Genomic DNA, 18,397 nt, shown 5'->3' on the forward strand with positions numbered 1-18,397 from the left:
GTCGTAATATATAAAATCAGCAAAATTCCACCGCCATTAAAAATATGGTCCGGATTCTTGGTCGTATAACATTATACGGCCAACTTTCTGGCCGTATAAAATAATATAGTCCGTATAATGGGTCGTATAACACCACCTCCAAAGCTGTCTTCTCTGAAAAAATTTAAAATCCTTAAATACGGTCCATATCTCATATTTTACGGTCCATATTTTATATTTCCCAGAAATAACTTTTGACGAACCTTTCCGCTTCGATTCACTTATTCTCTAATCCTTCTGTAACTTACCAAACATGAACTTAAACCCTTATAAGCATAAGTTAAGCATGTCCAACCTCGTATATCCTCAGAAATAGTCCCAGTGTCCAAAATTATGGCGACTAACATAAGATGAATCTTAATGTATAACTACAAGGTGTAACAGAAATGATCCCTTTTTGTCACACTATTCAACTTTTGGTAATCCATGCAAACCCTCCAATCGGTGATTCTACGAGTTAAGATTAACTCGTTCTTCTCATTTGGCACCACGGTAATACCACCTTTCTTGGGGACACATTGAACCGGACTCACCCACGGGCTATATGAGATTGGGTACACAATGTCGGCATCCAACCATTTGATGATTTTCTTTTCACAACTTCTTGCATGGGAGGGTTCAAACTCCTTTGATGCTCAACACTAGGGACACAATCTTCATCGAGTTGGATTTTATGAGTGCAAATGCCTGGTGGAATTCCTTGGATATCCACAATCAACCACCCAATAGCCTTTTTAAACCTTCGCAAGATAACCATTAGTCTCTCAATTTGTGGTTCCGTCAAAAAGGAGGACACTATGACGGGCAAAGTGTTGTTTGGCCCTGGAAATTCATACCTCAAATGTGAAGAGAGAGGTTTGATCTCTAATGTAAGTGGTTCAATGATTGATGGCTTTGCGGGAGGAATTTCTCATTTTTCTAAATCAAGATCAAGCTTTTTGGGTTTGTAGTTGTATGACCCCAACCCAACCAATGCATTAACCATCTCCTGAATTCTTTATAGTTTTCCTCATTAGAATTTAATTAAAATTTCCGCCACTACTTCACCAACATACTCATAAGCAACGGTGGTCTCCATGGCCTCATTAATAGTGTCAATAACCGACACAACACTTAGAACCCCCGGTTGTTTCATTGACTTACAAATATGAAATGTGACCTCCTCATCGTTCATCCGAATTTTGAGGTCTCCCCTTTCAACATCAACAAGATCCCACCTTGTGTCTAGGAATGGTCTTTCTAAGATTATAGAAACTTCAAAGTCAACCTCGCAATCTAAGATCACAAAATCGACCGAAAATATGAATCGGTCCACCCTTATAAGCACATTAAAAAGGATTCCCACCAACCTCTTTATGGTCCGATCCGCCTTTAGTAGCCGCATTGTTGTGGGTTGAGGAGTGCCCAACCCTAACTTGTTAAATATTACAAGCGGTATCAAATTGATGCTTGCACCAATGTCACATAAAGCCTTAGCAAATTTAGAGACCCCAATAGTGCATGGAATGGTAAAAGCCCCTGGATCTTCCTTCTTTTGTACCAAAACCTTAGTAATAGAGCTACAATGATGTGTCACATCCACCGTTTCAAAGCTATCTTGCCACCTCTTGGTAACAAGATTTTTCATGAATTTAGCATAACGCGACATATGCTCAAGTGCTTCTAGCAATAGGATATTAATTGAAAGTTGCTTCAATTTTTTGACGAACTTGATAAATTTTCCATCATCCACTTTCTTTGTCAATCTTTGAGGGAATGGCGGGGGAGGTTTTGGTATGGATAGTAGCACTTTCGAAATTTTTGCATTTGTGGGCACCTTTTCAATAACAATAGGCTTTTCAATGCTAGCCCTTTTGTTTAAGGGAACACAATTTTCTTCAACAACCATGGGTTCAACAATAGGTGTCTCATCCTCAACCACCTTATATTCTTTCACCAACTTATCTTCCCCAAGTACCTTACTGCTCCTAGTAGTTATTGTTTTGCAAGCATGTTCTCCATCATTCCTCGGGTTTGCAACCGTGTCATTAGGGAGTGTACCTTTTTTCCTTTGGTTTAGGGTAGCCGAGATTTGGCTATGTTGGGATTCTAATTGTTTAATAGAGGTTGAGTGAGAGCTTACAATTTTCCCCATGGAACTCATACCATCTCTCATGCCTTTCATGTGATCCTTCACCTCTTTGACAAAGGTGTCGGTTGACTCAAATTTTCTTGCACTTTTGATAGCATGTCTTCAATCTTTGGACTTGCGAGATCACTAGTGGATGGTTGATTTGAAATTTTTTGGTTACCTTTTGGGGGAACATAAGGGTTAGAGCTTCGGTGATTGTTATAGTTATTATAGTAACCCCCTTAATTGTTGTCCCTCCAATGTGCACCTCCTTGATCGTTGTCCCAACCTTAATTCCCTTGACCTTGCCACCACAGTCCTTGATCTTGAGAGCCTCCTTCACAAGACCCTACTGCTTTCACCTTATTAGAACCTGCTCCGATAACATGCTTTGTGAGAAGCTCCATTTGAATACTCAATTTTGAATACTCAATTTAGCTATAGTTTCATCTCTCTTCTCTTCTTTCTTACTTATCTCCCTAGACAATAAGATTTTAGAAGAACTTCATCCAACAACTTCCGCCTCTCTAGTATGCTAAGCCTCATTGGTCTCAGTCAATTTATCGAGTAGAGCACTCACCACATTATATGAATTGTCCATAATTGACCCCTTCGCAATATTGTTAGCCACCAACTTGTTGATCAAGTCAAGTGACCGATAGAATGTTTGGAGAAAAACACTCTCGGGCAACCCATGCTTTGGAAAACTCTTGACTTTCTTAAATCGAATCCAAGCATCATGAAGAGCCTCATTAGAAAGTTGACGAAAGTTGTTGATTTCATCACGGAGTTGCAGCATCCGGGATGGAGGGAAAAGCTTTGATGTTTCGATCAATTCCGCCCATGTAGTGATGGACCCAAACGGAAGATCATCCAACCATGCGATGGCCTAACCCGTGAGAAAGAACGGGAAGAGCCTCAACTTGACGGCCTCGCTTGAGATGTTTGGTTGAACATTAGTGGTACACACTCCAAGAATATTCTTAAGATGCCTATTTGGGTCATCGGTCGGTAGACCTCCAAATAGGCCTTTGGTACTGAGTAGGTGCAACAAGGTAGTATTGAGATGAAAACTCGCGTTTCCTTGAAGTGGGGGTGGTTGGATAGCGATGGCATACCCATGTTCCCTACTAGCTTAGCAGCGGATTCAGAGTCCAACATTTCACCTGAACAACACAATCAACAACAAAAGTAAGAAAAGAAATAAAGACTAAAAGTAGAGTTTTACACTATTCGGTAAATTCCTAAACCGTATTCCCCGGCTACAGTTCCAAAATTTGATACGCTCAAATTACACCTCCTAAAAGGTGAAAATCGATGATTGTATCAAATATAGAACCCAACAAGGTTGGGGGTCGAATCCCACTAGGAATACTACAAGAAAAGTGTTGATTGAATGTAAGTCTCGACGTTTAGTCATAATTTACAAGGATGGGGGAATAATATTTATTGATTTTAGATTTATAAAGTAATTTTTTAACGAGCAATTGATTAATATTAATCAAGTAAAGAGAGGACTAGGGTTGTGCTCCTTAGGGAAGTTATGTATTTGGGATTTTTATTATATTAATTAGGCAACCTTAATGTTCTAATTAATGTTGGCCACTATTAATTAATAGCTCAATGCGTAAAGCTATTAGAGAAAATTTATTGCACCCTTTTAAAATAATTTTATCATACCCAAACACATAACATACCCATTAGGCCCACAACCCCAGCTAAGAAATTAGCTACTCATATTAATAGAAGTAAAAACAGTAGTAAATAAAGCATTCATGTCTTACAATGATTAATTCAAGTAAAAACAAAGATGAGTCTTGAAAGCTTCACCACAAATATCCTTCTTCAACGCTAAAAGCCAAGAAAAAATTCTAAGTAGAGAATATTCCGATTTTTATACGAAAACCTTGACCAGCTATTTATAGGGAACAGACAAAAGGTACAAAATAATCTAAATGACAATATACGTCGACCAGAATGCGGTCGCGTCAGGAGTATGCAGCCGCATTCTCATGCCTTGAATTCTTGAATTTCCATTCTCGTGATTTATGAGGCCAACTTGCGGTGCCACATTCTTGGGACGCGGTCCCATTCTTCATATAGCGCCGCATATCATTCACTTGTAATTCTTCACTGATCTGCCTCTGCTTCAGGTATGCGACCGCATATAGAGTATGCGGTGCCGCATATGCATCGCACTTCAGCTCATTTTGTCAAGCTCACAGGTTGCAAGGGGCGAGAGTATGCGACTACATTTAACCTTTGCGGCTCCGCATCTCAAGTATGCAGTATTGCATACTCCTCGCATTTGGGTGATTTCTGGAAACCTCTCTGATCACCGTATGCGATTAACTTGCGGCTGCATCTGGAGTTTGCGGTACCACATTCTTGTTTGCGTCTGGTGATTTTTTGTCTTTTTCTGCTATTTTGCTCCCTTTTTGTCCTTGGACTCTCAACATCCTAAAAATATAAGAAAACACTATAAAACATAGAATAACACTTAAAAGACTCATAAAAAGTATAAGGAGTGGATGTAAGTAGCCCCAAAATCCACGACTTATCGAATTTTTGATGAGCTAAAAATTGATCCACCTCCTAAATTTTAAAAAATGTCTGATCCTCTAATTGTTAAGGTTTCATTGTTCTGGCACGGGGAGATTGTTCTAGAGTCTAATACTGTGCATTACAATATTCCACCACAATACAATGTTAGATTTCCGGTTACACTAGACTATGAAACACTACTTGATTCCCTATATAGAAGAATTAAAGTTAATAGGCGAGATTTTAATTTATCAGTAATTGGGATAAATCTAATATCTTTTTCACCGCAAGGTTTAGTCAATTATGGCGAATGAAATATCATCAACGATGAATCTTTGACTCATTTTTTGAGTCGCCCACTGATTATAAGGACCAAATCATGCTGAACGTGCTTAAAATATATGTTCAGAAGATACATACAAATCGTCATGAAGTCCTTGCTAGAAACCCGTCGGGAAGTCCCAGTTAAAACTCATCAAAAATTTTCTGAAGTTCAACATGCAACTCATCCTGAAGTCCCAGAAGTCTGACCTACTCATGCTAACACCTATCCCGACATGGGTTGTTATGAAGACATTCTGAGGGGTCAAATGTCACTTGAAGGATTAACTCGCGATTTTTACCAAACTTACGGGGAAGAGCGGGAAATATCTATAGTTGTTGTTGTTATTGTTGTTGTTGTTGTTGTTATTATTATTATTACTACTACTACTACTACTACTATTATTTTTATGTCTAATATCGTATGTTTATGATTCTTATAAAAATGTAGTTTGTATTTGTTTAGGGGTTATACACTTGTTATGAGTAATATCAATCAATCCTATCAGTCGGGATGGATGAATCATGCCGGAACATCCTCAACCTATCAAATGGGCCAAAAGGATGCTCCTTTCTCAAGTTCCGGTGCAGTTGATATTATCAGTAGGTCTACTATTTCAAGATTAAATAATATATATGTTTTGATATTTAGTAGTTAAAATGGTTTACTTGCTTGTGTAGGGAAAAGTTTACACAAGACAAGCTTGTGGTACCAAATGTTGATCCTTTCTCAAGCCCATGCAATGTTGATTCTTATCGGTAGGTCCATCATTTTAATATTAAATAATTTATGTATTTTTATGTTTGGTAGTAAAAATATTTTACTTTTATGTTGGAAAAGACCTAAAGAAGATGGTGTTGATTATCCAAACCACATAGAAACATCAACGAATGATAGTGATGAGCAACCTAATGCAGAGGTATCAGATGATGAAGTCCTTTTCTCAGCCTCTAAAAGTAAGGATGAATATCATTCTCAAAGTCCATTTCAGCGGTTAGACCCGATATCGCAAAGTACGCTACACTAGTCACAAGAATTAATGTTGCAAAGCCCATTTCACTAGCAAGAATCTATGCTGCAAGCAGACCCAGTCTTATGACATTCTAACTAGATTCTATATCTTGATCATTTTCAACATTGGCTTGGTGTCTTTGTCTATACTAGGGATTACAAGGTATGTGGAGAGAAATAAATGAACTTCAACGTGACAAAGTTTAGCTTGAAAAAGGTATGATGCTAAGGTCATTCCAAAGAGCTGTAAGAATTTTGTGCATTCAGGATATGAGGGAATTCAAAGTTGATGATTCCACGAAAAAAGTCAGGTGATTGGTCCGCAGGCATAAGTATCTAGGTTGTGGATGGATGCTTCATGATAAGGATGTGATGATTGTATGTAGAGTATTTTAAAATACAACTCACATTACACTTTTTATACGGGTGAGTGGCCGCAATATCATTATTTAGATATCAATGTGATCGTTGTTGTGCTAGTTGGCCACAACAACAACCCCAGGTACCCCGTTTGCCCTAATTCCTTTCAATTTTGGTGCCAATATGATTCCTTATGGCTGAATGCTGATATTGAAACTTCTTTAGGTTCCCCATTTATAGCAGTTCTGAAATAATATCGCAAAATCATAAGCAGGTGAAACGGATATCTCGGGTGCAAGCACGCTTTCGAAATACTCTATGGCAATTGGGAGGGTCTCTTTCAAGACGTTACCAAGGTACATGACAACTCTACAACACTTCAATCCTGGTTTTGTTATTGATGGAAGCTTCACACAGAACCTGGTGTGGCCGATGATATTTTTATTTTTTGTGTTTTGGACGTTCAAACCATGCATTGATGGTTTTGCTCAGTTTCGGCCAGTAATATCAATAGACAGAACGCATGTGTACTAGGTATACGACATCCAGCTATTGATTGCAATACGAATGGATGTGCATGGGTCGATATTCCCTCTGGCTTTTTCCATTGCAGCTAATGAGTGCTAGGAGACATAAGGTATGTTTTTGAGGTATTTGAAGCAACATATTCTTAAGGAGTGTATGGGTATATGCATGCGATCCGATAGAAATCATGGCATATTGGCTAATATGTTTAGGTTGGAGGGGTGGCAGTCGCCTTTTCCCCAGCATCGTTATAGTTTAAGGCATCTGAAGGAAAATTATCAAAGGGCCTTTAGAAGCGGCCGACTGAACAAATTTATGTGGATGGTTGCAACAGAGCACCAAGAGAAGAAATTTTCTATGCGGATGGAGTTGATTAGAGAGATGAATGAGGAAGCCTACCAGTGGTTGATGAAGTTTCCGCTTGAAAAATATACATTACACAAGGAAGAAGGTAGATGATAAACAGCTCTGAGTCATTTAATGTCTTGTTGATATCTGCACGGGGTTTGCGTGTTATTGCAATGGTGAGAATGACTTTCAAGCAAGTTGTGGAGCGATTCATGACTAGATCAAAGAAGGCCAAAGAAATTTTGACAGAAAGTGAAAATGGATGTCAAACTATTCGAACATCAAAGAAGAAAGTGTGAACAACACTCTATGACTGAGTATAACTTAGTACACCATATATTTCAAGTCATGACATGTATGCACCAAGGTCGTGGAGGTAACCTTCACAAGATTTGTGAGAGAGACAAAACGTGCACATGTGGCAAGTGACAATCATACCACATGCCATGCTCTCATGCCTTCAAGTGTTTACATACAGTTGGAAAGGGAGAATCAAAATATGTGGCATCATAATTGTCACGATCCAACCCGCCATGATTGGCACCCACACTAACTCCTAGTGGGCGAACAAATATACTTAACCATCTACTCATTCAAGTCCATTTTTACTTATTCAATTCATTCAGTTCACAATAAATTAATCGTCAGATAAAATCAAAAGTTGTCATGCCATAGTGTAACAACTCGTTTGGTCGTTATAGTCTTTTCGGCATTTTCGCCCTTTTTCAAGAATTGATTATTTCATTTTTGACCCAATGGGACTGTTGGCACGCTTCTCTAGGTGTCTAGATCGGATTCAGGCAACTTTTGGTGAAATATAGGCTTAAAGTGAAAAATAGTTGACCCAAAGTTGACATTTGGGTAAACGAACCTTTTTCAGAATTCCGTCAATTTTGAGAGGTCCGGATGGTCATTTAGACCTTGTGTGTGCAATTGGTTCGATTCCCAATACACTCAGATGCATTTTGGGACTCGGGTTGGGAAATAAGAATGAGGTATCGAGGGTTGACTCAGTCAATGAGACCTCCGTTGGAAATTTCAAGGCCACGAGAACGTTCGTAACATATTTTTGTGTGGGTCTGTGTATGTGGTTTGTGCGCAGATGGCCTCGGGAATGGTCCAGAATTTTGCCTGGGGCTTAGGAAAAATTAGGGAATTCTGGTACCTGGTACCCGAATTGGCGGCAAAGAGTATGTTGGCCCAGACCGCTGGGCCGGTCTGGGGGGCGCTGTAGCGGTGCCGTTGTTGCGGTGCTGTTACCGTCATGGCAGTAGCAGGCCTATTATTTCATTAAGTGTGATTTAAATAAGCCTTTAGACCCTCAATTATATCAACTTTGAAATTAGAGCTTTGGGAACTGTTCTCGGAGATATTTTGGGGAATACTCTCGGAGGTAAATCTTACTAATCCCTCTTCTATTTCTTTATTCCTAACCATCATAGATTCTCCCTTTCCTTTAATAATCCCTTAGTAATGGAAGTGGGTTTTGATGAACATTTTCCCTAGGCTTATTAATGATGAAATTGATGGGATTTGTGTTATATTTTGATGAATCGAAGCTTATTAATCGTATATCTTCCATTTCTAGTGTTGAATTTTGGAATCAAAGAGTTAGGGTTTATTCCCAAATTGAGGGTTTTGCTTGAAATAGGAAATTAGGCTAATCCTTGAGTTAAATCAGCAATTAGTGTTTAGGTTATGATCACCTAGTGCCTAATTTGATATTTTGCTTCCGAATTTCCCGTTTTGCCCTTATGGCCCCGTTTCCCCAATTTCTAGGGTTGGAATTGACCTAAATTGAATAGTAGCAATATTAGTATCATTCCTCATGATTTCTAATCTAGATTTCGAATATGCTTAGACTACTTTGGTTCTGAGGTTCAACGAAAAGGCAAGGCAAATAAGTGAGTTGTTGGTGTTGCGGTTCGGCCACCCAGGTAGGCTATGGCTTACCTTTGGTAAGACTTCGTATAACGAAACACATATTTAGATTATATTGTTGGAGAGAGCATATGAACTTTCGGGTATGAAGTCGGGTTGGATATTGCCTTAGGTTGGGCCCTATTGTGTGTTTGGGGCTAACCACCCCGTTATGTGTGATTTGATTATTCTATTGTATCGGCTTGATGCCATGAGTCATTGGTAGATATTGGATTCTGTTGTATCATCTTGATTATGATATAGTTGGCATACCCACTGTTGGTATTTGTGCTCGGATATATTGTTGGCGTACCCACTATTGGCACTTGTGATTCGGTTATATTATTAGTATACTCACTGTTGGTATTTGTGATTCGGATATATTGTTGGCGTACCCTTGTTGGTACTTGTGATATTGAGCATGATTATTGATGTTGATTCATGCATTGCACGCACTCTCATTTTCATGATACACTGTTGAGATATTGATGATATTTGATGAGATGGGCTCAGTTTTACTTGAGTGACGTGAGATGGCCGATGTTCGATGTTCATCCCGGAATCATTGATTGAGTGAAATTGATACTTGATAAAAATCTTTACTTGAGTGACGTGAGATGGCCGATGTCCGATGATTAATTCCGAAATCGTTGATTACATGGCCAATATCCGATGTTAGTTCCGGAATCGTTGATTGAATGAGTGCATGAACTCCGCGGGTCCCCTAGAGTGGTGCCGGTGATCGAGAACCCCCAGTGGGCAAAGATCCGGGGTCCCGCCTATCTGTTGGGCAAAGATCCAGGATGGGTGGCACTTAGACTTCGCGAGTCACACTGGGTTGTGCTACCGAGATGTCGATATTTCCGTCCGGAGTACATGTGTACACAACATTTACATGGTATTGCATTGCATTCATACACTATTGCATTTCATTGCATTATGGCTTGATTTTGAGATGTTTGGTGATGTATTTATGATGTTGTATTGGACTTGATATATTCAGACTTGGGACATTTGGGATTAAAATGCTTACTTAGGCAATGACGTGTACTTGGATTTGATTACGTTTAGCTTATATTTGTTGGTTTATCTGCTTATCTGCTTTATTTTCTGGATTATGTTAGCTATGCTTAGTCGGCCGATGATGCCTACCAGTACTGTTGTTTTGTACTGGCCTGCACTTGCTGCATTCTTTTATGAATGCAGAGTATCCGGTCGGATCCACTTCTGTGATGCATGGTTGATAGTCGCTTCAGCTCTATTCTCGAGTTTTCAGGGTGAGTATCGTCGTCCGCTGCCTTGAAGACTTTTCTATCTCTATGTCCTATTCTATTCAGAGACATAGACACTTTATGTATTATTATTCTAGACTTGTATTGTTTCCCTTTTAGATGTTCTTCTATTATTCAGGTTAGACCCTGGGTGTTATTATTATTCCGCACTTCCGCGATGCGTGGCTGATAGTCGCTTCAGCTCTATTCTCGAGTTTTCAGGGTGAGTATGGTCATCCGTTGCCTTGAAGACTTTTCTATCTTTATGTCCTATTCTATTCAGAGACATAGACAAAACAACATTTGTGGAGAAGCAAAGACATCACGAACAAGAGCACCAACCACCTCTCTCTAGAAAACTTTCATATTCCCCTTATATATATATGATGCTGTGTCTATGTCTCTGAATAGAATAGGATATTCTGTTGCTTAATTTCATTATTTATTTCTTTACTTATGGTTGGGTTGAGGGTTCGCTTATCGAGGTAGGAAAGGTAAGTGCCTGCACGGCTTAAGCAAATTAGGTTGTGACACATAGAACATTAATGTAAGTGCGGAAGTCCTAACTATTACAACTCTAAAATCTGAAAGTCACTGTACAAGGACTCTAATCCAAAACATGTCTAAGGCATCCATACTGTCTAGAATAAATAAACATCAATGTCTGGAATGGAAATAGACATTAAATAAAGAAAGATCTTCGGGCAGCCTGGCACGGATAGAAGCTCACCCTCAATCTGTCAACAAATGGCCTCAAGCTAAATATGAGGTCGAGTGGCAGTCTCTGGATCACAAGCTGCACTAAAAAAGAATGCAGCAAGGAAGTATCAGTACAAACACTATGTACCGGTAGATATCATAGGCCGACTAAGATTAGTATCATGCATGAATCATAAAATCAATAAAATAGACAGACCAATCAACAACACATAATCAGATAGCCAACACCCAGTCAATCAATGATATTAACAAATCAAGTCCACCACTGATACTAATGATCAAGTCCACTAAGGATATTAACAATCAAATCAACGGAAGCAAGCAATGGAATAAACCTCACAACAACATTCTCACTACTCAGTCACTGATTACTCGTGTACATACATGTTAATTGGTGTCTTTGCCCAATAGCTATGACTTGCAGGGGACCCACGGTGTCGATGTACCCTTGCTCCGGAATCTTACCTCGGATCACGAGCCTTTAACTTATGCCACATCCTCACCCCCTGTCAAATGTGCCCAAAATCTAGGTCACATCCTCACCCCTTTTCAAATGCGCCTTTTCATATACATAACATCACTTTTAATGAGCGATTATCAAGTAGTATATCATTTTCATCAAGAAGATCATATTAACTTCTCACCACGATTGTCATCAAATTATAGATCACCACACATCGAATAATGTCTTTTAGCCCACATTATCACTCAATCAATAGCATATAGGAATTCCAACCACACATTATGCCTGAAGACTAGACATGCTTTCTCCTATCAATCTCATAACACATACAATCAACTAATCAAAGTCTAATTCAAGTAAACCGTAACCTACTTCAACTACAAAGATGGAACATTGCGAATCACTCCACTATAGCCTTTCCTTTCCGTAATGGCTTGGAACGCACAAAGTCTAGCAATTAAGATGCTAAATAAGTCACAATCACTCTAGTCAACAATATCAATTCAATGAACACCCTTCCACTTTACCCCTTTCTAATGGGCAGATGCTTACTAGGTGTAAATCATCCTAACATTGGCCTTTGCAACTTTAAACTATCAATTCATAAGGTTATCCCTTCAAGTTATCTCTTACAAGCAATTTCTATGGTCAAGCTACCATCTTTATGAAACCCTAAGTCTCAATTCACTTAGTTCATGTCTCTAACGGTTCAATTTTGGAGTAGAAAGTGATAATACAAGCCTTTAGATGATAATCACACAATAATATTTGTAACCCACCAACTATTAAAGGTCTATTAAGTTCTAAGGTTACTAGTCTTAATTCACCATTGTAGACCCATTAGAATGATGATAATCTTAGGGATGAATGCGTAATGAAGGAAGAAAGGGTTGAGACTTACCTCTCAATAATATTCTTGCCCTAGCCTTAGAATTTTTCCCTAGGTGCTCCTAGGAAACTATGTTGGAGTTTTATGATTAAAGAATTCAAACTAAGTGTTTAAAAACTGGAATTCTGTCCTCGTCGACCGCTGCGACGATCGTTCTGTCCGCTGCAGCGGTCTCGCTATAGCGGGCAAGGGCCCACTATAGCGGACCTCCACTAAATACTCACGTCTGCTGTGGTGAGCACGGGCCCACCATAGCACAAACGCTACAACGGGCCAGTTCCACCATAGCACAATCGCCTTTTTCCCTTCCCCTCACGGCAACGACCAGTCCGTCGCTACCACGGGCTCACTGCAGTGAGACTTTGTTCGCCGCAGCGATAACCCAAACCGGTGAGCTCAATTTTTCTCACCAGTTTTCCACTCTACCACACAACACTTCATTCGAGGCCTCACAAATACCACAAAACATGCACAATAATGTAAAAGCATCATACAGACTCACCGGTGGCCTCGGAATCCCCAACGGAGGTCTAATTTCCAACATCACCCCTTAATGGGCTCAATACAATCAAACAATAATCACAAACGAGCCAAGTTTTCAGTTCTTAGACTTCTATATTTGAGTTTCTATTACCTCATTCTATCATTGGAAAGGTTCTATTGGAAGGGTGATCCTAGATTTTCCATAACGACTGGGAAGGTCGTTACATCAGATACCAATTAAAACACTGTTTGTCCCCGAATGGACAAGGATGAGGGAACTAGGGAAAAGGTACCTGTCTCGGTGAAAAACTGAGGATACTTGTGTTATATCCCAAAAATTTTGCATATTTGAAAGTTTGAAATAATTGTGACAAGTTGAAAATAAGGTCACATTTCGGTTTTGTTTAATATATGAGTTGTTCACGAAAAATATTGACGTGGAAAATATGGAAGGAGTCCAAGGGCAAAAATTGGAATTTTGGAAATTTGTTTCGGGAATTTTAAAATAAGAATTTTTGATGAATTGGGCTCACAAAATAATAAGAGCAATGAGGCCCAACAAGGGGAAGCCCAACCGGCCAAACAAGGGCCCAAGACCATGGAATTAATTAAATTTCCATGTGATAATTACAAATAAAGGAGCATATTATATTATGAGCCTTATCCTTTAGAGCTTTCAAGAAACTAGAAGAAAGAACAAACCAAAAAGAAGAGCACAAACAAGGGACCATTCGGCCCTCTCTTGGAAATTCAAGACCAAGATTTAGCCATCAAGAAATTTGATTCTTCAAGTAAATTTACTAATTCAAGGGTGCTAAGTAACGTGGAGTCGTTGTTTCGGACAATCGGTTGTTTGTTTTCTCTATCCACCAATTTTGGTCAAGTTGAGAAGTGAAGAAGAAAGGTGAGTTTGAGTCTTGTTTTATGTGTTATACATGGTTTGGAGATGTTGTAGTAAGCTAAAGATGAAGAAATTCATGATAAAACTAATGTTGAAGTTGGGCCGTGTGTATGAGGTTTTGGCCGTGTGTGTATGTATATGTTACATGCTTATGATGACTTGAATTTATGTTGTGTTCTAGTTATGGTTATGGTATAAATTGTATTGGAAGTGAAAGTTGAATAAATTAGTGAAGGTTGGAAAATATGAGGCATGGCAGTGTGGCATCATGTTGATGATGGAATGTGAATTAAATCTTGTTAGTATGTTAAGTGTGTTATTGTGAAGTGAATGAAAGGATAATGCTTCTTGTTGCTATGGAAAAATGGTTGTTAAGTTGTTGTAGAAAAACATACAAGTTTATTGTAACTTATGGAAATATGGAAATGAAAGTAGTAAGATGCAAATTATGATTGTCATTGATGAAGTTGGAAGATAGAAATAAGTCATGAACATGTTTGCTAAAAGATTGGAAGTTGTGGGTGAATTATGCCTTTGGTAGGAAACTTGTATATTGTGTATACCTTATGTATATTTGGTGAAAACGATATGATATGCCTCCGAATTATGTTGTAGTGATCTTGATAAGTGATGAATAAGAAAATGGTAAGATTGGTTTGGAATTGTAAGATCAGAATGAAAGACGTTGTGTTGTGTCGGAAAGATGGCTAGTTATGCCATATTGTGTATTTTGTAATACTTGTTGTTGTTATTGATGTTGTTGTTGGGTGCTGTGTTGATATATTAAGCCGAGCTAAGTCTCGGGGATGTTATATATACAGGGGAAATGCTGCCGAAATTTCGGTAGGCAAATATGTGCTTAAGTTTGGAGTCTTAAGGTTTGAATTTGACAATTGGTAAACATGACCATTTGTAGATTCTGGACGAAATTGGAAGTGAAGCCAAGCGAGCATAAGGCGCAATTGAGGTATGTAAAGCCTACCCCTTCATTCTTAGGCATGTTCTGAACATAATAGGCTCGGCCGCGAGCCTTAAACACAACTCCGTTCCTCGGAATCCGAGGTGGAAATCCGCTCCAATTCCTTCAGTAAGATTGAATCACTTTTCTTATAACTTGTCTCTAAAGTGAACTTTTGTATGCAATTGTCCCAAACGGAGTCGGAATGCTTCCAAATGACTATGGATGACCTCATAAGGTCTATTATCAGTAATTTACGTATGTCGCCTCAAGTTGGTCCGAGGTGGGCCCACAAGGCCCCGACACTTTTTGTATAACCTAAATTGCCCTATTTCTGTCCGTTTCTCACAGACAACATCTGGACTATTATTCTGATCATGATATGACTACTTTTTATATAAATCTTACAAAATGGTTTGACATCTGGAAATCTAATTCCGGTAATAATCTGTCGTGCCTTCCCAAGTAGGATATAGGCGCGTATTATGAATACTATCCGAATACTCTGATTTGACTCGCCGTTTGGCATACTTCAGTTTGATTGAGTCTGTATAATGATCTGTATGTATGTGGTTTCTCATTAATCTGTTCGTGGATGTCTCAATGCTTCCTTCACTGCGTCCCGGGCCAGGTTCTGTTATCGTGCATATTCCTCTGCATTGTTCACCGCGTCCCTCGGTGTGCGGGCCGGGATCTGTTTATATCTGTATGATATTATGATTTGTGTATGGGGATGGCGGCCAGGATGGCATATGATCTGATTCTGTCTGTCCACCGCGTCCCGTACTAAGAGGGTCGGGTTCTGTTACCGCGCCCCTCATGAGAGGGCCGGGATCTGTATGTATGTATGTATGTGCTATCAGCATTTATACAAGCACATGACTCTATATGACTCTGTATGACTCTGTGTGACTCTGCATGCATGATTTCGTCCGTCCGTTTGGATCATACTTCTGTCTGTCCGTATGGATTGTGATTCTGTCTGTCCGTATGGATTATGATTCTGTCTGTTCGTCTGGACTATGATTCTGTCCGTCCGTCTAGACTATGATTCTGTCTGTCCGTCTGGGTTATGATTATGTCCGGTACATTTCTGTCTGACCGTTCGGATTATGATTCTGTCCGGTATACTCCCGTCTGTCTGTCTGAATTATGACTCTGTCCGGTACACCTCTGTCTGTCCGTTGGATTATGATTCCGTTCGCTATATTTCTATGCTTCTGATTCAGACTATGATTATGTTGTTATATTTTCGCTTTACATACTCCGTACATTTTTCGTACTGACCCCCGGTTCTTCGGGGGCTGCGTTACATGCCCGCAGGTACAGACGCACCCGGAGATACGCCGCCAGTCTAGGGCACTGATTCTGCCATTTTGGAGAGCTCCTTTTGATCCGGAGCGTGTACTTTTGGTATATATCTTCTGACATCTGTATATTCTGTATGTATGGTAGTTTTGGGTACGTCGGGGCCCTGTCCCGTCATATGATTCTGTATGTCTGTTAGAGGCCTGTAGATATGTATGTGGGTTACGGGTTGCTACGATTCGGGTAGGTACGTACGATTTTGTGACTCTGTCCGTTATGTTAGCCTCATCGGCCTATATGAAATTTCAGCATGTTCGGGTATGTGTATGTTGTAGCGCGCGCTGCATTTGTATTGGCTTAAGTCTGTATACAGCTAGTGTGGATTATCTGTCTGGTATGCCGTTTCTGTCAGGTAGGTACGTTTGGGTATCCAGTTAGGATACCAGTCGCGGCCCACGGGGTTGGGTCATGACAACTTGCTATGCATATCTGATTCTGTTTCCCAGGTAGCTTCCTCAACTGGGCGATTCTTCCACTGAACTTTCACGGAGGCTATTTCCTTCGACCTCAACTTACGAACTTCTCTATCTAAGATAGCAATAGGCTCTTCCTCATAAGTCAAGTTCCCATCTAGTAAGATCGAATCCCAACGGATTATGTACGAACTGTCGCCATGATACTTTTTGAACATCGAAACGTGAAATACTGGATGAACACATGATAAGCCCGGAGGTAAAGCCAACTCATAAGCTACCTCCCCCACACGCCTGAGAATCTCAAATAACCAATAAATCGCAGGCTAAGCTTTCCCCTCTTCCTAAACTTCATCACACCCTTCATGGGTGAAATTTTCAATAGAACTTGTTCTCCCTCCATAAACTCGAGATCTCAGACTTTTTGGTCTGCATACTCCTTTTTCCTACTCTGTGCTGCCAAAAGCTTAGCTTAAATCACATTCACCTTCTCTAATTACTATCTCAGAAGGTCCGTACTCCAATCTCTCACCTCAAACGCATCTAACCAACCAATAGGAGACCTATAGCTCCATAATGGAAATCAGAGGTTTACCGACCTTACGTCACTCCGATGAATTTAGAAATGTGTTCTTAAGGAATGTTTTGTAAGACATGAATAGTATGCTAGTAGAAGATCCCTAATAAGGTACTTAATGATAGAAGAAAGGCTTATGATGCACCCAGGAATTGACTAAGCTTTAGTTAATCGGGAAGAAGTCATAGTGGCCCAAAAATGTGTTTATAAGTGTTATGTAATCATGTAGGCCTTAATGGATAAGTAATGATCATGAGAAGTGCATAGAAGTCACCCATAGAGGTCTGGTTATGATGTCGATTATAGTTACCACTGGTCTACGGCTAGTTTCCCAATTATACCATCGAACTACAGCCGGTCGGGCAGATATGTATTTACCACCATGCTACGGCTGGTTGGGCAGTTATTACCACCGAGCAACAGCCAGTTGGGCCGTTACCACTGATCAGTCGGGTAGATGTGCTCTACCATCGGGAGATAATCGGATGGGCAGTTACCACCGTGCTACGGCCAGCCGGGCAGTTACCATTGATCAGTTGGGCAGTTAGCACCAGGATGATAAGTAGGTTAGAGACATAGTATTGTACATAGATATAGTTAAGCACAGGAGAGTATAGAGACACATACATGCTAATTCTCATTAGTAAGTCAGAAACACCAGGTTGATTCTTACCTTCCTTCTTTGCAGTATTTGTTTATTATGTTACATTTTCCACCTTACATACTCGGTACACTATTCGTACTAACGTCCCTTTGCTGGGGCGCTGCGTTTCAATCTCGCAGGTCTTTTGAAACAGGTTGACAGATTTCCCAGTAGGATATCAGCTCAGCAGACAGTGTTGTGGCACTCCACTTATTCCGGAGTTGCACTGTGAGTCATCATGGTTGCATATGCATTTGCATGGGTATAGCGGGGCCCTGTCCCGGCCATATTATGTCATGTACTCTAGTAGAGGCTCGTAGATAGATATGCACAGTTAGCTGTCTTATAGTCATCTCGGTCTATATTCTGTTGCATCATTGCTATGGATAGCCTTAACAACATATGTACTTGGGATTAGCTTGATGACGTATGTACATTAAGTTTTGGGCTTGTGACCCATACAACTTATGGTATCTACGAGTTAGCGTTATGGCCTACTCAGGTATAACTAAGAGATGCATGTATGTGGTGC

General features: G+C 39.8%; 1 protein-coding gene across 1 annotated transcript; it reads right to left on the bottom strand.

Moving 5' to 3' along the window:
* Positions 1–1,051: 1,051 nt before the first annotated feature.
* LOC132612955 (uncharacterized) lies at positions 1,052–2,173 on the bottom strand. Its single transcript, XM_060327023.1, has one exon. The coding sequence runs from the start codon at positions 2,171–2,173 to the stop codon at positions 1,052–1,054; it is 1,122 nt and encodes a 373-aa protein (XP_060183006.1).
* Between the last annotated feature and the right edge of the window lie 16,224 nt (positions 2,174–18,397).

The sequence above is a fragment of the Lycium barbarum genome, chromosome 10 (genome assembly GCF_019175385.1).
Source record: "Lycium barbarum isolate Lr01 chromosome 10, ASM1917538v2, whole genome shotgun sequence".
Lineage (NCBI taxonomy): Eukaryota > Viridiplantae > Streptophyta > Magnoliopsida > Solanales > Solanaceae > Lycium > Lycium barbarum.

What these genes read in the sequence shown, in the direction of transcription:
- LOC132612955 (XM_060327023.1), bottom strand. Translation starts at nt 2,173, where the DNA reads ATGGGGAAAATTGTAAGCTCTCACTCAACCTCTATTAAACAATTAGAA.